This window comes from Benincasa hispida, chromosome 7, assembly GCF_027475165.1.
Source record: "Benincasa hispida cultivar pf3 chromosome 7, pf3_genome.v1.1, whole genome shotgun sequence".
Lineage (NCBI taxonomy): Eukaryota > Viridiplantae > Streptophyta > Magnoliopsida > Cucurbitales > Cucurbitaceae > Benincasa > Benincasa hispida.
Window position 1 is genome coordinate 30,795,706 of NC_143484.1, and position 22,268 is coordinate 30,817,973.

General features: G+C 33.3%; 1 protein-coding gene across 2 annotated transcripts; it reads left to right on the forward strand.

Moving 5' to 3' along the window:
* Positions 1–7,847: 7,847 nt before the first annotated feature.
* On the forward strand, positions 7,848–21,878 carry SYN1 (Rad21/Rec8-like family protein). 2 transcript variants are annotated; one of them, XM_090315757.1, is made up of 19 exons: positions 7,848–8,142; positions 8,333–8,401; positions 8,486–8,544; positions 8,641–8,685; positions 8,783–8,879; positions 9,527–9,629; positions 9,952–10,027; positions 10,138–10,216; positions 10,463–10,575; positions 11,234–11,316; positions 11,398–11,541; positions 11,790–11,958; positions 12,040–12,122; positions 12,216–12,402; positions 12,513–12,591; positions 12,701–12,834; positions 12,947–13,040; positions 13,158–13,270; positions 21,453–21,878. In XM_090315757.1, the coding sequence occupies exons 1-19, from the start codon at positions 8,090–8,092 to the stop codon at positions 21,533–21,535; spliced, it is 1,863 nt and encodes a 620-aa protein (XP_090171883.1). In that variant the 5' UTR covers positions 7,848–8,089; the 3' UTR covers positions 21,536–21,878. The 2 variants fall into 2 exon arrangements, with proteins under 2 accessions (XP_090171883.1, XP_090171884.1); XM_090315758.1 differs by having other exon boundaries at positions 11,793–11,958.
* Positions 21,879–22,268: the final 390 nt, after the last annotated feature.

The following is a 22,268-nucleotide window of genomic DNA, read 5'->3' on the forward strand; positions in this document are numbered from 1 at the left end:
CCATTGTAGTTTTACATATTACTCACAATTTAGATTGTTTTTAAATATAGAAAAATGAAGTAAAATATTTATAAATGATATTAAAATATCTGTGATAGATAGCGATAGACTATTATTTCTGGCTATTTGATAGACATAGTAATCTATCGATGTCTATCACAGTTTATCATTATAATATTTTACTATTATTTATAAATATTTTTAATAATTTTATCATTTAAAATAATTTCTCCATAACATTTATAGGCAACCACCATCTTTCTAACCTTTACACTTTTTCTCTTGTTTTGATCATTTTAATCTACTTACAATTTTAATTTTTAATTAATTGCTGTTTTAAAATAAATATTACTAATAAAGTAAAAGATATATGCTATAAAATTAAGACAAAAATTAAATAGGCAATAAGTTTTGGTTCAACTTTTAAATTTAACATTTTAGTTAATTATAGTTTGAAATATTGTTAAAGAAAGAGAAATTATTTCAAATGATAAAACTATTAAAAATATTTGCAAGATATAACAAAATTTTAGAACTATTAATAATAGATGCTTTCTATCAATGTCTATCTATGTCACTAACTATTAATATCTATCAGCGTTTATCATTGATAGTTTTAAAATTTTGCTAAATTTTATAAATATTTTGATTTATTTTTCTATATCTGAAACAACCCTAAATCTAATTAGAAAAAAAATCATATAGAATGAGTTATGAGAGTAAAAATAATATCATCTCATTTTGCTCATTTGTTTATTTACTAGTGGAAAGAATGCACATGGCTTAAAATATTTATGATTTAGTTTTTATGACAAAATTTGAATTTTGATTAAATTTATATTTCATTGAGTTTAATTAGTAATTTTGTATTATGAACTTAAGTAAGAAAATAGTATAAAAAACTATGTGTTTCTTGTTTTAAGTTAGAAAATAGTATAAAAAACTGTGTTTCTTGTTTTAAGTTAATTCACAAAGTATATGAAGTATATTGAATGTGGTAGAAAATTTTGAGGCATAATTTTTAATTAAAAAATAGATTTTTGAATAAATATATAATTAATTAAAGTATAAAAAGATAGAAAAAACTACAAAACTATAAGGAATGTGGATGGATAAAATTAAATTACGTATAATATAATTGGAATAAAATTTTAAATTTGGAGACAACAACGTTGTCTCTTTATTGATAAAAACAAGTCTCTAGATTCTAAAACTCAATTTTAACACGATTCAATATTTCTTTTACAAATCATGACAACTTTTAATTTTCATTTTCCAAAAAGTTCAAACTCTCTTGTAAGGAAAACTATATCTTTATCATTTTGAAAATAAATTTGGGTCAAAGGAAAACAAAAGGATTTGTGTTTTTATTTATTGTATGAAATGATGTGTTTGATTTCTATGAAATGGCATGCATGAGTTCAAAATCATATAACTAAGATTGAGAGAGGAAAAAAAATACAAAATTTTGGTTTCGTTATCATATTTGACGAAAATGTCTAGACTGAAGGATAAAACAAAAAGTTAAAATCAGATTACTTATTTTAGAAAAAAAATAAAATTTTGTTTCCGTTATCGTGTTTGTTAGTAGAAATGGCAATAGGGTGGGATGGAACCGGAGATACACTCTCCAACACTATCTCTATAAGGATATTTCATCTTTGTTCCCATCTTATTCCCTATCTTGAGGAATCGAGGTCAAGTTCGGAGTTGAAAAATCCCTATACGAAGATCGGGTAACAAGTTAATACTATTTTAATTTTAATTTTTAATTATTGTTTTATTTAAAACAATTACAATTTGGTATTTATTAGAATTGTAAATATCTTAGGTAACAAGTAGTAGTATTATTATTTTATTTATTTCAATAAATAAGAAAAAGATATTTTAGCATTTTTTACGTAAATTTAATAAAAAAATTAAAGTCATCAAATTAGAAAACGAAATTTTAAAAACATTAAGCTATTGTTTTATATTATAAAACTAAAACTAGAATAAATTTAAAAATAACTTTAAATGACAAAACTACTGAAAATATTTACAAATAATAGCAAAATATCATAGTCTATTTGCGATATACCGCAATGGATTGATATCAGTATCCATCTAATATATAGACGTTGATAGTAGTCTATCGTAGTTTATCGTGGTCTATCGTAGATAGACATAGTAAAATTTTGTTATACTTATAAATATTTTGGTTCATTTTTCTATATTTGAAAACAACCCTAAAAAACCATAGCTAAAGCTACTGGCTATTGTAATACATTATAACAAATAAAGAAATATTAAAATTTTTGCCAGTCAAATTGGGGATTCCCTTCCCCTACTCCAAAAAATTTTTGCCGACCATAATTGTTAGATAAGTATAAAATCAAAAAAGAAAAGTTAAAAAATCAACAAAATGCTATGAGAAATTGAAGACTTCCAATAACATGGCTACGACAAAAGTTCGAAATCACTGTAGAAAGTCTATGATAACGTTTTTCTTAATGTTATGATCATTCATATGTGATACTTGTTGTAATAGCCTTTTACACCTTCGACCATTCAAAATAAAATGCATAGCAATTATGTAATAATTATTAGGAACATGTAGAATTTTTTAATCTATGTCCAATAGATGAAACCACACTAAACGATTTTTTATTTGTCGCTCTGTTATATAAACAATTTGTGGAGACTTTCAATTTGTATATTATATTCATAATCTAGTTTGCATATATATATATATATATATAGCATCAAGTTCCGTATTAACTTTTTTTACAAAATATTATTTTGTGAATTAAACTCTAAACTTTTATAAGTGAATCAATTTAGAGTAATCATTAGAATTTCATTTTAAAACAGTTTATGCATAACTCTCACACGTTTATAAGACTTACTAAAATGAAAGGATTAATGTAAATCACAGAGAAAGGCAAGAATCAAATAAATAATTATAATTTTTCATTACATGAATTAATTTAAATGAAAATTAAAGTGAAAATAGCTCTATACCACGATAAAATGAAATAAAAATTTAAAATCTAAAATGATATTATCAATAGTTTAGATTATATCGATTAGTTTAGATTTTTAATTGATATAAACCCTAAAATTCAAAAGTAAAAACTAAATTGAATTTTCTCGATTATTTTTTTTGTAAAATAATTTTTTATAATATGATCATATAAATTAAATGTTAAATTCTACCAAAGTAACAAAAAAATTTGTAAATATTATAAATATGTTAAACTAGGTGCAATCTAGATGTCCATTATTAGTGTCCATTAACCACGTGTCACTTATCCATTACCTTATATGTTGTCCATGTGTCTCAAGATTATACACTATTAGTGCCTAGGTAATCTACTTCCTACTTGCCAATTTGTCTATAAATAGTGACATTTTGTGGATTTTGAAAAACACATATTGGTGATCAATCAAAAAGATTGGAGAAAGTGGAGAAATCCATTCTTTATTATTTTATTTTCTTTTTGTTATTTATTTTATTATATATTATTATTATATTATATTTTCTCCATATTCGTGTTCTAATTGTGCATCGTTGTGCTCCTCAAATGCACAACACGTTATCAGCACGAGCTTCTATCGTTTTTCTCACTAAAGATAGGTCCTAAGGGTATGCCGTTTTTTTCCATCTCATTATAATTAATAAATTTAACGTTATTTTGCATATTTAATATTTATTAAATTTCTAATAAAAATATAATATTTTGTGATAGGGCTACCATGACAAATCTCACAAAATTAGAATTTCTCGCCCTTGATATTAATGGCAGTAATTATTTGTCATGGGTACTTGATGCCGAAATCTACCTAGATGCTATGAGTCTTGGAGAGACTATTAAAGAAAGAAACACGACATCCGATCAGGATAAAGCAAAAGCTATGATTTTCCTTCGTCATCATCTCTACGAAAGATTGAAAATAGAGTATCTTACAATAAAAAATTCTCGTATCTTGTGAAAAAAATTGAAAGAGAGGTATGATCATCAAAAAAATAATTATTCTATCTAAATCTCGTTATGAGTGGATGCACTTAAGGCTATGAGATTTCAAATCAATAAGTGATTACAACTCCGCATTATTTAAAATCAGTTCAAAACTGTTGTTATGAAGAGAAAATTACTTACGCTGATATGTTAAAGAAAAAAAAAATATTATTTTACCTAGAGGAACAAAATTTACAATTGACAATGCATTGTTCTCTAGTCAATCAAAGAGAGAAATCTACTTAGTTTTAAAGATATACTTGCATGGTTATCATATTCAGACTGATAGAAAGAATAATATGGAGTATCTTTATATCATATCTACTATCTCATATGAAAAACGTACTGGAAGAGTTATCCATTTTATCTTTTGGATTATATTATACTCGTATATGGGTAATTGAAACATATGCAACAATTAACATAAAGTTCATGAATCCATACATATTTGCAATTTGGTATGACAGATTAGGTCATCCGGGGTCTATAATGATAAGAAGAATTATTGAGAATTCAAATAGACATCCATTGAAGAGCCAGAAGATTCTTCAATCTAATGAATTATCATGTGATGCTTGCTCTCAAGGCAAATTAATCATTAGACCATCACTAGTTAAAGTGGGGATTGAATCATCCACATTTTTAGAACGAATTCATGGTGATATATGTGGATCTATTAACCCACCAAGTGAACCATTTAGATATTTTATGGTATTAATAGACGCATCCAGCAGATGATCACACGTGTGCTTATTATCAAGTTGAAATCTTGTATTTGCAAGATTACTTGCTCAAATAATTAAGTTAAGAGCACAATTTTCTGATTATACAATTAAGACCATTCGTCTTGATAATGATGGTAAATTTACATCTCAAGCTTTTGATAATTATTGTATGTCAATTGGGATAAGTGTTGAACATCTTGTAGCTCATGTTCATATATAAAATGGTTTAGTAGAATCATTCATAAAACGTTTGTAGTTAATTGTTGGATTGTTGCTTATGAGAGCTAAGCTTCCTATATCAGTATGTTATTTTGTATGCAGCATCACCTGTACACATTAGGCCAGTATCTTTTCATAGATACTCATCATTACTATTAGCTTATGGCCATGAGCCAAATATTTCCCATCTGAGAGCAGTATATATTCCAATTGCTACACCACAACGTACTAAGATGGGAGGAGGTTAATAATATATGTTGGATATGATTCTCCATCAATTATCAAATATCTTGAACCTCCACGATTTGCTGATTGTTATTTTAATGAGACAAATTTTCCAACATTAGGGGAGGAATTAAGAAGTTGGATAAAATTACATTGAATGCATCATTATTATCTCTTATAGATCCCCGTACAAATCAATGATAATTCATTTGAAAAATATAGCAAATAAATTATCAGATGCATTTATATATATAAAGAAAGTAACTAAGTCACATATACCAGCTGTAAATGTTCCATTGAAAATTGATTTCCCAACACAAAAAGTTGTCACTAATGAGTTTGAAAGACGCTAGAAACGTGGCAGATCAGTGAGTTCCAAAGATAAAAATCCTCGAAAAAGAAAATAATTGATAGTCAAGAAAACTTGGTTGATGATGTAAATACCCATGATGAAATTCATGACAAGACTAATGAGGAAGATGAAATACATAAAGATAATAATGAGATTTCAATAAACCATGCCATGACAGAAAAAAGATGGAATCGAACTCATGTAGTTATTGACAACATTTTTACGTATAATATTGCTCTTGATATTATATCTTAAAATGAGGATTATGAATCAAAATCTATTGAAGAATGTCGACATAGAAAAGATTGGCTTCAGTGGAAAGAAGCAATCGAGGCAGGACCAGTAGTTCAAACACCATAAGGTGTCAAACCTGTAGGATACAAATGGGTATTTGTGAGGAAAAGAAATGAAAATAATGAGGTCACAAGATATAAAGTAAGACTAGTTGCACAAGGTTTTTCACAAAGACATGGTATTGATTATGAGGAGACGTATTCTCTGGTGGTCAATACAATTGCACTAAGATATTTAATTTATTTGACTGTATATGAAAGTTTGGATATGCATTTTATGGATGTAGTCACAACATATTTATATGAATCTCTTGATAATGATATCTATATGAGAATCCCATAAGGATTTAAGGTACCTGAAATATATAAATCAAATTTCTGGAAATTGTATTCAATAAAGTTAAAAAGATGGCTATATGGATTGAAACAATCATGACAAATGTGGTATAATTTCCTGAGTGGATATTTGTTAAAAGAAGGATATCAAAATAATCCAATATGTTTGTGTTTCTATAAAGAAATCACAGTCAAGATTTACTATTATAACTGTATGTATTGATGACTTAAATATAACTGAGACTCCTGAAGGGTTTTCAATGGCAATAGAATATCTTAAGAAAGAATTTGAGATGAAAGATCTCGAAAAAAAATAAAATTTTGCTTTGGCTTGCAAATTGAGCATTTAGCAGATGAGATATCTGTTCATCAATCAACTTATACAGGAGAAGTTTTGGAAAGATTTTATATGGACAAAGCACATCCATTTAACATTCTAATGGAAATTCGTTCACCAGATATGAAGAAAGATATATTTCGACCTCGAGATGATAATGAATAATTTCTTGGTCCTGAAGTACCATATCTTAGTGCAATTGGTGCACTTATGTATCTTGTTAATAATACAAGACCAGATATTGCATTTTCAGTAAATTTATTAGCAAGATATAGTTCTTCTCCAACAAAAAAGACATTTGAACGAAATTAAGCATATACTCCGTTATCTCCAAGGAACGACCGACATGAGTTTATTATCTTGTTAACTTATGTATTTTGTTAATAATACAAGACCAGATATTGCATTTTCAGTAAATTTATTAGCAAGATATAGTTCTTCTTCAACAAAAAAGACATTTGAACAAAATTAAGCATATACTCCGTTATCTCCAAGGAACGACCGACATGAGTTTGTTTTATTCAAATAAATCAAATTTTGATCTAGTTGATTATGCAGATTCTAGATATTTATCTGATCTACACAAAGTTAGATCTTAAATAGGTTATCTATTCACATGTGGAGGAGTTGCTATATCATGGCAATCGATGAAAGACCATAACAGTCGCTTTCTCAAATCATGCTGAAATTCTTGCAATTCACGAGGCTAGTTGATAATGTATGACTAAGATCAATGTCTCAACACATTCGTGGAACATGTGGTTTGTCTTCTAGTAAAAAACTTCCAATGATATTATACGAAGACAATACGCATATCTCAAATCAAATAAAGATATATTAAAGGAGATAGAATAAAACATATTTCATCGAAGCTTTTAATAAGACATATTTCATCGAAGCTTTTAACAAGACATATTTCATATATGTTATAGGCATCTAAGGGGAGTATTATAAACTTATCCATTAGTCCATGTATTATTCATGTGTCTCAAGATTACACTCTATTAGTGTCCATGTAATTCATTTCTTACTTGCCAAATTGCTAGGGGCATTTGATGGGTTTTGGAAGACATACAGATTGGTGATCAATCAAAAAAGATTAGAGAGAGTGGAGAGATCCATTCTTTGTTATTTTATTTACTTTTTATTATTTATTAATTATATTATATATTATTATTATATTATATTTTCTTCATATCCGTGTTCTCACCTAGTACGGGTTGTACAATTGTCAAGCCATTATTTGATTATTTCATATATGTGTAACAAAAAAATGGCAACAGAAGTATCTAGCAGTGTTAATCCTACCCCTATGTTCACGGAAAATTCCGTGCTTCCTTTCAACATTTGAAGCTAGAGGGTAGCGTTGTTTTAGTTTTAGTGTAGGTAGCACGGAATTTCTTATACCCTCCGGGTAATTTTATCGCCCTTAGCGTCGTCCATGCATATAGCTCAGTATAGCTATGGCGCGCACATTCAGTTAGTTATTAGCCTAAGCCAACTCCACTTCCCTTCTTCTTCTTCTTCTTCTTCTTCTTCTTCTTCTTCTGGTTCAAGAGTTTCAAGTTCCGGCAGCAGCAGAACGGAGAGTTTCATCGACGATGTTTTACTCACATCAGCTTCTAGCACGCAAGGCTCCTCTCGGTCAAATCTGGTAAAGCCGATTTCAATTCGTTTTTTGAATCTAGATAACAAGTATGAATCAGCCGAAACTTCATTTGGTTGTTCGTTTTTTCTTGTTTAAGTTACTTCAGAGTAGATGTGGATGTTGTTGATGTATCGATAGATTAGACGAATTGTGTTTTTGTGTGTTTGATGTTATGTTGTGCATTTGTATTACTAAGGATGGCTGCAACAATGCACGCGAAGATTAATCGGAGAAAGCTCGATAAGCTGAATATAATCAAAATTTGGTAATGGAAAAACAGAATATGGAGCTAAGTTTGTTCGATTTTTGAGTGTTTGTTTAGTTTTGATTTTTGTGCGGCATTTTATAGTGAGGAGATTTTGAATCCTTCGGTTCCGATGGCTCTAAGACTCTCGGGGATTCTCATGGGTAATTATTCTTCTATTATTGGTATTTTCCAGAATTTTAACGCTCTGTTTTTCATTTCAGTAATAGATTTGTATCTCTCTGCTTCATTATTCTCAGGTGGTGTTGTCATTGTCTATGAACGGAAAGTTAAAATTCTTTACGGTAATCTTCTAATCACTTTTTTATTAAGGAATATATTGGTTTAATGTTCAAACACTGTCTCTAAAGGATTGCGCATTTTTTTTTCCCGTTTTATCAGAGGATGTAACTCGCCTTCTGGTTGAGATAAACGAAGCATGGAAGTTGAAAGAAGCTCCGGAGCCCACCGTCATTCCGAAAGGAAAGTCTCTGGCCAAGTTCGTCATTACTTTCCTTCTCTTAACAGTAGTATATGATCATTTCATTATTCATACTTCGGAAATGAATGCGTGTGCATTTGAGAATGTGCAAGCCTCTCGGCGAGACGAGACGGGGAGTTTGAAGACACTAATCTAATACCGCAACGTCCGGGTTGCTTTTGAGTCCAAAATAAGATGGGTCCTTGCGGATTAAGATAGTGATTTCGGCTCGGAATTTGTTTGGTTAGGATTTTTATATTTCCATAGTACAAAGTAATATGAGCTTTGGGCCGATTAAGGAGGTGATTTTGGCTCTGAATATTTCTTGTTATGATTTTCATTCGTTCAAATTCCGAAATAATTAAGATAAGTTGTTTCTAATTATTTTTTAATATGTTTTTCATACATTCACTGTCCAAAATGTAAAATGAGATTCAGAAAGGTTGAGAATGTGATTTCGAATTTGTTTGTTGATGACTTTCATATGTCCACAGTCCAAATAAAATGATTTGGGTCTGAGCTAAGAGGGTGATTTCGGCTCTGAATTTGTTTGGTTGTAAACATATGTTCACAGCACAAAATATGATGAGCATACGGTCGGTTAAGAAGGTGATCTTGATTCTGAATTTATTTGTTACAATTTATGTATGTCCACATGTATTCAGGAAGGAGGCTGTTACTAAGAAGGATCCGAAAGACGTGGGAGATCATGAAGTCTCCCACAACACCTCTCCAATGAGGTTTCAACAAACTGCATTTTTTACTATGGTAAGTCGTAGAAGAGAAGGGCATTATTTTGGGTTTAACAGTTTATAGAAAGCTATACATTTCATGTCAGTCCAGAGCACTGTATAAGTGGAATTGGGAGATTTTAATCCTAATAAGTTACACTAAGATGATTTACGAGAAAAAGAAGCATAGAATAAACTTGTTGGATATTGGTTTAGAAGGGAACTGATTATTTTGGCAATTATCACACTATTTGTATGTTCTTTGAAACAAATTATAGGAGTTCGGTAAATCTTGTTTGGGCTAATTTTTCGCTTTTCAATTACCAATTATTGATTGATAGATCTTTCTGCCTCTGCAGCGGCTTGACAGTGTGGATGAACCATATATCAACGAAAAAACAGTGGAAGATGATCCGTCACAAAACTTCCATCAAAGTTTTATTCTGTCTCTTGAACTCATTTCTTACTCATTTTCTGCATAATTATTGAACTTATGATGCGTTCTACTTCTACCTACCATTGATCTTGGTTGTTCTTTTGCTCAGCTGATGCTGAAAATATAACCTTAGTCGAGCGTTTTGATATGTATCAATCAAATACAAATACAGTCGATCGATTTGAAAGGTATATTCTTTACTTCCATGGACAAAACTTTGCAGTTATCTATATAATTTCTTTGCCGCCTTCCTCTTTCTCAAAAATTTGAGCCCGCAAACTTCTGTTTTAATTGGAGCTCGTAACATATATTATTCCCAATTTATGAAGCTCTCGCTTGCACCGTAGTGATAAGTCAATCTCGTTATTTGAAATCTCTCTGATGTGATATGGTAAACAAAGAAGCAACATCAATTTCTTGTGCTGGATTTGTAGATTTGATATTGAAGAGGATGAAGATACACAACCAAATTTTGCATCTGTAGATCAAACACAAATTCCAGATACTGTTAGACCTTCCTCTCCTCCTCAAGAGAAGTATCCAGAAGGTAATATACATTATTATGATTTGGTACTTAAAACGCTCCCAACTGCATTATGTATGTATTCCATGTTCATAAATTATAAGAACGTGCAGTTTTTAAGTTCGATCTTCTCATCCATCGTTTATTGATTCTATATTTTGGAGATGTCAAACTATGAATTTTTACTCCCGGAGGAATGAAATAAATGTGACCCTGTGACGTTTCATGTACTTGTTTTTTTCATCACAACATTGTAGGAATGTGAATAGCTATTCCAAACTTATACTTGAGGAACAGTTCAATGATAGGATTCGAGCCACGTACCTCTTGGTCGCTAACATAATAGCCTCCACTCTTCTCTTTTTCTGATCTCTCTCAGTGTCTTCTTCTTCTTCCTTTTAATATATTTTCCAGATCAGACTCTACTATATTATCACTTGATGAAAAATAGATCAGACTGGTCGATGGAGACTTGGTACTTAATATCCTCTTTGATATGAACCCTCTTGCTAAAACAGACTATTCTATCGATTTTTTTCAGAAAAGGAAACTGATATGATTCATCCTACCAACTGAAACTCACAACTCGATTTAACTTGCTACTAGATTCCAAAAGAACTTTCATCTTCGAATGTCAATTTTAGAAGAAAATTCACATTTTTATGCACTTTCTTACCTTTAGGCCCTCCTGATGCTGAAGTCCAGGACCAACATCTTGAACGCAATGTTATTCAGCCAGCCCATGAATCCAAGGAGTTTAGACAGGTATTCTACTAGTTTGATTGATAAAGAATAATTTAATTACAAATGCAGACCAAACAATGGAATGTATCCATTCGACACCAGGAAGAGCAGGTGGCAAGAAAAAGGAAAACAAAAACAGCAGCCTCTCTGATGGACTATGAACAGACCATCATTCCTGGACACATATACCAATCTTGGCTGAAAGATGTCTCGGATCTAATCTCTAGAAGAGGAAGAAAGAGAAAGGTTTTTAGTCTCCAACCTGTAGTTCTCATTTTTTCTGATATTCTATGTTAGTGGATTTATATAATGAGCACACTTCTGAACTATTCATTTATTATCTTGAAAATTTTGCTCGCATAAGAGTGTGCTTGAATATTGACTGCAATGGTACATCTTAAATGAGCGATGTCTGTGATAAGATTGATGTTGCACAAGATAACAAAAACTACCATTAAGTTAATAATATTAAAAAGCTTTATGTTCTTTTGTAGCAGCGGACAGGTGCAATGTGCACTATGAAGATAGCCACTCTCATGGATCTTCCTCCTGTGGTGTTAAGTGAACGCTTATTCACAGATGGAAGTAGAGAAGTCTACTATCCAGCTCCTCTGCTAGAGTTATGGATGAGAAGTATCCGTCAGCCCCCTTACTCACCTTCTGGTTAGTATTACTATTACCCGTGACTCAACATTTCCAAAGAAAATATATATTTTGGGAAATTTGATCATTTATTTTCTGCAGAGAGGAATTCTGGACTCTCACCTCCTGAGCCATCTCACTCTTCACTCCCAGAGACAGTAAACTTTTCAGATCATATGGATTTTGTAAGCCGTTTAAATAACTTCTACAGCTTTATTTTGAATGTTTGACGAATAGAATCTTCTCTCTTACAAATTCTTTAAATGCGAATTATGAAGCCTTTTGAAGATCATCACAGTGGAGTTGGTTCTCAGTCATTTGGAGCTTCCATGGAGAAGATAATGAACAGACGAGTCACTGATGGTATTCAAGCAAAGATCCCTCTGGAAGAACTCGGTCTCAACATCATGGACAACGTTACGGGGATGACTGAAAGAAATCAAGTGGTTACACCTGGAAATTCCGGTCCATTTTCTTCATCTCAACTAAAACATTTAACGTTCATTCCTTCTCCAAGGTGAGAACGAGATGGTCGTAGCTTGTTTTAAAAAAATATGGTTTATCTATATAAACAGGAAATGGAGTGAGGTCAGTTTCAAGCTCAGCATCCGTACATGGTGAGCTATCAAATAATTTAGAGACCAATTCTGTAAGGTTAGTAGTACATAAGCTTCCAAACATTCTCTTTTGAACCCAAACCAAGAATATTTGTTTTGTGTTTAGGACACAATAACACTATGATTGAAATTTTAATGATCAATAGATCTAACAAGAAAAGACATTATTCTTCATCGAGACGAAGTAGCGGAGGCCTTGAACCTGTAGCTGAGGAGAATCCATGGCATCATCACTCTGATCCAAATTTCAAGTTAGCGAGTTTGTCTGAAAATAATCCAGGTAAGTAAAAAACACTTATCTGTTTATAGCCTAAACAATCTCTTTGGGCTAATTTCTCTATCTAGTTGAATTCTACTCACTGCTCACTATAATTGACAACTTTCTTTCACAGATTTATTGGTAGAAACTGCACCAACACAAACTCAAGTTACTCAACCCGCCATCAAGCATCCTCCTGCTGACAAGATAACTGATTCCATTCGAATGTAAATTCTTCTTTTTTTTGTTTTATTTTATTTGTTATGAACTGTATGTTTCAGTTGTTTCATCATAAATTGCTAACAGAAATCCTTCTCTCCCCCTGGACCATTTTAATGCTGAAGGCAAATGAAGGCACATTTTGATACGCCAGGAGCTGCATCAACAGAATCTTTGAACAATTTGGCTGCTGGAATGAACCGCAAAGCAGCTGCTATGCTCTTCTATCAGACTTGCGGTATCTTTTCTTCAATTTGTTCTTTCGCTTTGCTGTACGTTCTAGTTATCTTTAGAAAGTCCCAAGTCTTTTTTGACTGTTGGTTAAATGATCAGGTAAGACATCCAGTCATAAAGACCTATAGTCGAAGTTACAATTCTGAAGATGCGGTACTAATTAGCGGGGGGGGGGGGGGGGGGGGGGGGTGGGGGGGGGTGTTTAGAATAAAATCTATCTCAGGGCATTGCTCTGTTATTGGAAAACTTGTTGGGATAATTCCATTGCAGGTGTAGATTCCTAACAAATTGGTATCAGAGCCAAATTCGGAAATCTAGGAAAAACACGAGCAGAGAAGAAACGCGAGATGGAGGAGAAGGTGGATAACAATACAAAGGGGATCCTGGAACTTCGAGAAGGGATGGCGGAGATGAGGAAGAGCTTGGAACGAATCACAGTGGTGGTACAATCCCGCGAGAGAAGGAGCAATCGAGCGTAACAAGGGATACTCTGAAACACAAGGGAAACAAGGAGGACGAAGAAGGAGAGAGCTCATAAATAACGTCTAGCGGAGGGTCGAACGATCGCAACAAGTACAAAAGGTTAGAAATGCCCACATTCAACGATGAACATCCTGACTCCTGGGTTTATAAGGCGGAGCACTACTTCGAGATACACGAGTTGACGGACAAGGAGAAGATTAAGGTCTCCATCATAGCCTTTTCACTGGAGGTTGTAGACTGGTTTAGATGGTCTCACAACCGGAGATCAATACGGACGTGGGAAAAGTTGAAACAGAGGATGTTCAAAATATTTCGACCCACTCAAGAAGGGACCCTCCTATCACGACTCTTGCAGATTAAACAAGAAGGGACGTATGAAGAATACCAGAGGAAGTTTGAGACCTACGCAGCGCCGATCCCAGCTACGACGGAGGAGGTGTTGGAGGAGACTTTCCTCAATGGGCTGATTCCCTCGATTAAGGCAGAGGTAGTAAGTCAACATCCGGTGGGCCTGAAGGCTTGTATGAAGGAAGCCCAAGTAGTGAGCGATCAAAATTTGGCACTACAGAAGGCACAACAAGAAGTGGGCCCAAACCCAATAGGGGCACAAAAAGGGTCCAACAAATAGGGTACGGTTAGCAAGTCCAAAAAACAGGAGAATGTGACCTGAAATGAAACATTCAAATTCAAAAGTGTGTTCCTCCCATAGAAGGATAAGGCAAAAAAAAAAAAAAGAGACCTTTCATAAGGTTAACGGACTCGAAAGCAAAGGAAAAAAGAGAGAAGGGACTGTGTTTCAGGTGTGACGAGAAGTACTCCCCAGGGCATAGGTGCTAGCAGAAGGAGAAACGAGAGCTGAATCTATTAATTTAAGGAAGAAGAAGAAGGGGGAGAAGAACCGGTCAAACTAGAAGCCATTGAACGTGAGGTAAAAGCTCTAGAAGTCGCAACCAACGTGGAGATTTCACTAAGATCAATCCTGGGATTTTTGGGGAAGGGGACCATGAAACTGTAACGAATGTTAACCGGAAGAGAAGTGGTGCTTATGATCGATTGTTGAGTAACACATAATTTCATACATCAAAAGCTAGTTGAGGAGCTGAAGTTGCCGATGATTGCGTCGAATTATGAGGTGGTAGTGGGCAACGAAGATGCAATTAGAGGGAAGGGAGTGTGTAAATCAGTGATGGTAGTGTTACTGGAACTAACAATAACGGAGGATTTCCTACTTCTGGAACTAGGACGAGTGGATGTAATCTTAGGGATGATCTGGCTGGGTAATATGGGGTACATGGAAGTCCACTGGCCAAGCCTAACAATGACATTCATCTCGGGTCCTCACAAGATCGTGTTGAAAGAAGATCTAGCTTTAACCACTTCTGAGGTATCCTTAAAATCCCTCACACATTCTTGGGAAGAAGAATATGAAGGGTTCTTGGTATAATTCCAACACCTGGAGACAGAATCAACGGAGGAGATCAGTAGTGACATGGACCAAAAAGAGGTACCTTGGTGCATATAGGACCTGCTAGATGAATTCCAAGGAATCTTCAAAGTGCCATTGACACTGCTCCCTAAGAGATGGTGGATCACAAGATTCTAACAAGGGAAGACGAGCCACCTGTGAACGTACGACCATATCGATACAGCTACACCTAAAAGAACGAAATAGAGAAACTGGTCGCGGAGATGTTAGAGGCAGGAATCATTCAACCTAGCCACAACCCTATTCCAGCCTAGTGTTGTTGGATAAAAAGAAAGATGGAGGGTGGCGCTTCTGTGTGGACTACCAGAAGTTAAACCAATCCACAGTTGCTGACAAATTCCCATTACCAATAATCGAAGAATTGATAGATGAGCTACATGGGTCAATAATTTTCTCGAAACTAGATATGAAATCTGGATACCATCAGATAAGAATGTATGAACCAGATATGGAAAAGACCGCCTTCAGAACACATGAGGGGCATTACGAGTTTTTAGTTATTCCCTTCGGGTTGACCAATGCACCAATAATCTTTCAGTCTCATGAACCAAATTTTTATACCATTCTTGCGAAGGTGCATTCTCATATTTTTTTTTATGATATATTAGTGTATAGTTCGGATGAGGATGTATAGTTCGGATGAGGATACTCACGCTAAGCATTTGGGTATGGTTATAAATGTTTTGCAAGATCACCAACTATATGTCAACTAGAAGAAATGCATTTTCGGGCAGGGAAGAATTCAATACTTGGGGCACTGGGTTTTAGCTGATGGCATGAAAGCAGATGGGAACAAAATTAAAGCTATGGTACAATGGCAGTTACCCAAAAACGTGACAGAGCTCAGAGGATTCCTTGGATTTACCAGCTACTATCAAAGGTTTGTCAAGGATTATGGGAGGGTAGCCACCCAATTAACGAAGCTATTACAAAAGGATGCTTTCCACTAGACTGATGAGGCAACCACAACCTTCGAGAATCTCAAACAAGCCATGACAGTTCTTTTGGTATTAGCACTGCCAAACTTTGATCTACCATTTATTATTGAGACTAACGCATCTGTGATAGGTCTAGGGGCAGTTTGGATGCAAGAACAGCGACTAGTTGCTCTAGGGGCAGTTTGGATGCAAGAACAGCGACTAGTTGCTTACTTTAGTCAATCTTTTTCGGCTCGAGCCCAAGGAAAATCTATATATGAATGTGAATTGAGGCTATATCTATTGGGGTGAAGGTTCACCGTTATTTCCGACCAGAAGGCTCTTAAATTCCTACTAGAACAATGAGAAGTGCAACCCCAATTTCAACGATGGTTGATTAAGTTGTTGGGTTACGGCTTCGAGATATTGTATCAGTCGAGCTTTTATAATAAGGCAGCATACGCGCTCTCCCGATAGCCCTCCACGAAAGAATGATTGAAAATTATGGCCCCCTCCCTTATTGACACACGAATCATTCAACAAGAAGTTGCTACGGATAAGGAACTATAACATATCCGAGAAAAACTAGACAAGGATCCTACAAGTGATTCCAAGTTTTTAGTAGAGCAGGGGATTTTGTTAATAAAAAACGGTTGGAATTGTCGAAGAAATCGACTTATATTCCTACCCTAATATCCACATTTCATGATTCGATTCTTGGGGGCACTCCGGTTATCTAAGAACCTACAAAAGGCTTTCAGGAGAACTATATTGGAAGGGTATGAAAGAAGATGTCAAACGACATGTGGAGGACTGTGTGATATGCCAAAGGAATAAGGGTGAATCCGTGACTCCAGCAGGTCTTCTCCAACCCCTATCAATACCTAACCGTGTATGGGAGGATATATCGATAGACTTCATAGAGGGGCTACCTAAATCGTATGGGAAGGACTCTTTTGTAACGACCCGACCCCTAGGACTCAAGTTAGGCCATTACTAAACACATGCATGCATAGAACTTAAAACGACATCCTTTTATAGTGAAATAAATGCTAAATAAATAAGTTGAACTCAAAAGACCTTCATTCAATTTACATATTAAAAACAGACGATAGGGTACCCATAAATCATAAATGATAATAAATAGGTCTGAAAACAAATCTTAATAGTAAGTTTCAAACATCAAATTGAAAGTTGAAAAACATGGAAAGAAATCTAAATATCATGAGCGGAAGCATAAAACTGGTCCCCAGTGGCTCGTTCAAGGATTCCTCTTATCATTCGCCAATGCGTCCTTGCCCTTACCTGAAACATAAATATGAGAAAGGGTGAGTATAAAATACTCAGTAAGTAACCCCATTACTGGGGTCGGGCTAAGCATCTATATCTTCTAGATGCTTACCTCTGGTGGAACATAAAAATTGCTCTAGTCCTCATGGGACACATACATACATGCAAAACTAGTTCCTATCCTACTGTAGTTAAGTATACCCACTACCTCTGGGGAATCTCGAAGGAAACACAATATCTGGTGGATCTCGAAGAAAACACAATCTGGTGAATCCCAAAGGAAACATAATACCTAGTGGGCATTTAACTAATTAGTAAAGACACTATCACAGTCTCAACATCACAATTATTACAATATGGTTTTATAACATACATATATACCTCAACATCATGGCTATACAACATGCATATACACCTCAATATCCTCATATTAAATACAATCTCAGTGAATCAAGTATCACCTCTTACTAGCATGCAAATCTCTACGTGCACAAATAAATCTTTCAAATTCTCATACAAGAACATATGCCCGTCATACTATACTATTCATCTATCATGTTATCGTTCTGTCATAATATTCATCTATCATGCTGGCATATATCTAGTGTCTGACCCGTAGGCAATTCCAATGGTAAGATTACTTACCTTGATATTAGGTTGAACCAAAAAGTAATTGAATCTTTGTGAAATTCTTGAATCCTTAATTAAGCCAAATATTTGAGCAACTAACCCCTTCTAATCTCCACAATATTTGAATTAAATCCTAGTACATAAACCAAAATAAAATTTAACCTTTAGGTTCACACCTAAGTGTTTAACCACGCCAAAATCAGCAACAAAACTTAATAACTTAATTCCTATAAATTACATTCGAATTGAACAAGTCACAAAGCCCTAAATCTTACCAAAATTCTTGCCAAAATCACATTAACTCCACTTGATAGCATACTAATGATCTTTTAAACTCCTTCAAACTTTCAAATTCCACCTCTAAAATCATGATTGAAATGATAATTAAACACGTTATTTATTGGGTATTCAAGATCCTCAACAAAACCAAAAATCATTTAGACCATATCCCAAAACTACGAACCTCACGACGACGTTCGACAGAGGACAACGACTGGAAGAGAGGAGGACCAACGGCGAGTAGATCCGGTAACGTGAAGGTTGGAGCAGTACGGTTGCAACTTGACGGAGGAAAGGATGTGGACGTCGACGGTGCGACAACCAAAGTTCGTCTAAACCAGAAAGAGTGAAAAAGTGAGGGTTTGAAAATTCCATATTTCTTTTCTTTTTAATTCTCCACCATACAAATACATAAATAATATATATATATATATATATATATATATTCTTTCCTTTTCTTTTCTTAAATTCCAAAACCCTTATATATATATATATATATATATATATATATATCCTTTCCTTAATAAATATGTCATATCAAACTCAAATATTTCACCTCTTCTTCAATTAATTAAATAAACCTAAAAATAAATTCAAACTTTAAATCACTTCTTTCCAAAAAATTCTAAATCCCAAAATTAAATTCTGACTTTCCAAATTAACTTGAATCCAAATTTACAGATCTTTTTAAGTACTTGATTTAATTACTTCCAAATAAACCAATTATCTTTTCCTAATTCTTTACTTAAATTTTGGATCAAGTTCCAAAATTAAAGAGGGTAAAATCTTGAAACCACAATTTCCTCTTTTCCCTTTCAAATTTCACAAAAACTTAAAATTTCTTATACAATAATTCAATTATCTCTTCCAATTAATTTAAAACTCATACTCAAAGAATCCACATTAACTAATAAAACTTAACAATTTTTTTTCCAAATTCCAAAGATTAGGAAACTAAAATTTAGCAATTTGAGATAATTAACTTAAATTTTCCTAAAAAAATCGGGATGTTACATCTTTAATGGTGGTAGTAGACCGGCTCAGCAGATATACCAATTTCATTCCCCTTACCCACCCATACACAGCTAAAAGAATAGCAGAGGTGTCACGGCTTTACTCGTTCAATTGTATCAGATCGAGACAAAATATTTGTGAGTAATTTCTGGGTGGAGCTCTGTTTAGTACATGGAGTGACCCTCAAAAGAAGCATGGCTTTTCATCCTCAAACGGATGGGCAAAACGAGAGAGTTAATAGATGTATGGAAACATATCTTCGATGTTTTTACAATGAGCAACCACGACAGTGGTATAAATCAGTTCCCTGGACAGAATACTGGTATAATACAACATCCATGCTTCTATCAACACTACACCTTACACGGTCGTTTTTTGTCGCCCCATCCCACCATTGATCTCTTATGGAGATAGAAAGATGTCCAACGACACCCTGGAGTAACAACTCTTGGAAAGAGATCGGGCTCTGGTCGCCTTAAAAGAACACCTAGCAGTGGCTCAGGATCATATGAAACGATATGCAGATCAACATCGTCAAGAGGTGGAGTTCGAAGTAGGAGACTTGGTATTCTTGAAACTCGGACCCTATAGACAACAAACATTGGCGCAGAAAAAGTGTGAGAAGCTAGCCCCAAGTTTTACAGTCCATACAAGGTGGTGAACAAGATTGGAAAGGTAGCATATAAATTAGAACTACTAATGGACGCCAAAATTTATAATGTCTTTCATGTATCCCAACTTAAACATTGTCTAGGTAAGTCAGCACGGGTGCAACATCAATCCCCGGATTTATCTGACGATTTTGAATTACAAATGGCGCCGAAGTCTATCTTGGGAGTACGTTAGAACACTGAATTGTTGAGAGAGGAATGACTTATTAAATGGAGGAATTATCCAGAAAGTGACGCAACATGGAAAGGGATGAAGGAAATAAAACAGCAGTACCCTGACTTCCACCTTAAGGACAAGGTGACTGAAAAAATGGAGGTATTGTAAGACCTCCAGTCATAAAGACCTGTAGTCGAAGGGCCAAAAAAGGAAATAATGGGGGAGGGGAAGAAATTAAATAAAAGAATATAGCTGACAAGTTAGTTATGGGAGAATGGGGGGAATAAGAATATTTCTGATAAATTAGCAATCTTAAGAGAAACGCAAAAAGATTCATCCAAAGCTAAAAAAAAAGGAACTAACCGAGGAGGTGGATTAATAACCCACTCCCCTTTTTCTCTATTGGACTAGGCCTAACTAGCGATACTGTAGGCAACTTGATTAATGGATCCAGAGATAAATTTAAAACTCTGGATATCAACCTTTTAACCTTATATTTAAATTTCTTAATTGACTCAAAAGGTTAAGTGATAAGGTAATGAAAATTTGAGATTAAAAATTATTTTTAATCTCTATACTTTTATAGAAGTAACTATTTGATTCCTAAACTTTAATATTTGGTTTATAATAATTTAGTACTTATAGTTTAAATTTTGTAGCAATTTAGTCTATAGACTTTATTATATAACAATTTAGTCAATGTACTTTTAAATATGTAATAATTTAATCCCTATTGTAGAAATTAATGATAAGATTTCATGAGATTTCATGAATAAATAAACCGTTAAATTGATTAGAGACTCAATATTTTTGCAAAATCTAAAGTATACATCATAAAATATTAAAAATTGACATCGAATTTTGATTAAATTTTTTACGTGGGGACTAAATTGTTACAATTTTGAAAGTACAACAACTAAATTATTACATGCTAAAATTCAGGGACTAAATCATTACAAACACCAAACTTTAAGTACTAAATTGTTACTCTAAAAAAAGTTTACGTATCGAAAGTGATTTTTAACCTAAATTTAATTATATCAACACTTTCATACTCATTTTTGTTATGCTAAACGAAATAATCTCATGTAGAAAATATATATCAATATATGATTAGAAAACATTTCGGAAGATATTACCCAATCATAAAGAGCGAAATAAAATTTCAAAATTAGAAGAGCAAAATGATAGTTTAATACTATGCTGTTATTATCAATGAGAAATTAATCTCAAAATTACTCTTTCCTTTTCTTTTACAGTTTTAGCTTCAAGTGATTACTTAAGAGTCAACCAACAAGTTTCTTTTGGAGATATTTTCATCTCTAAAGGTACAAAAATGTGACAGGAGTGAGGTCAGTATCTTAAACTTACTAAAGCCACCATCATACACACACACACATATATATGCCAATACAATTTTTACTAAAATAGCATCTTGTTTTTCATCTATATTTAGAACAAAAGAAGTATAGGATTTATAGCCTTAAATTTGAGAATTGCAAAAGTAGATTAAGAAAAAGCCAGAAGCAATACCAATTGTAATTATATAATATCCATTATCCTTCCCTTGCTTGTGCAATGAAATCCATTGCCACTGCTTTAATTTCATTCTTAGTATCTTAGGCATGTTAATTTCATACTATTTTTATTTTACATTACTCTATTCTACTTATATCAAGGTATACTGTCAGTTTTTTTTTTTTTTTTTTTTGGTAAATTGCAAAAAACCACTTCTAAAATATAATTGTAGTTACAATTATATCCTCAAACTTTTAACGGTAAAAGTTGAACCATCAAACTAATACATAGGTTAAAATTAGGTCCTCAAACTCACATAATTATAGAAATGGTGACAAGTTTATTAATTTGATGGTTCAATTCTTTTCATTTCCAATTTGTACAACTATTTTAAGTTTGAAAATCCAAATTTTAATCCTTGCAGAAATTTGAGGGCTCAAATTTTATAATTGAAAGTTTGTGGGTGTAATTGCAAATAACGTCATACTTCAAAGATAGTTTTTGTAATTTGCTTTTTTTAGATAAATTGCAAAAACCACTCCTAAAATATGATAGTA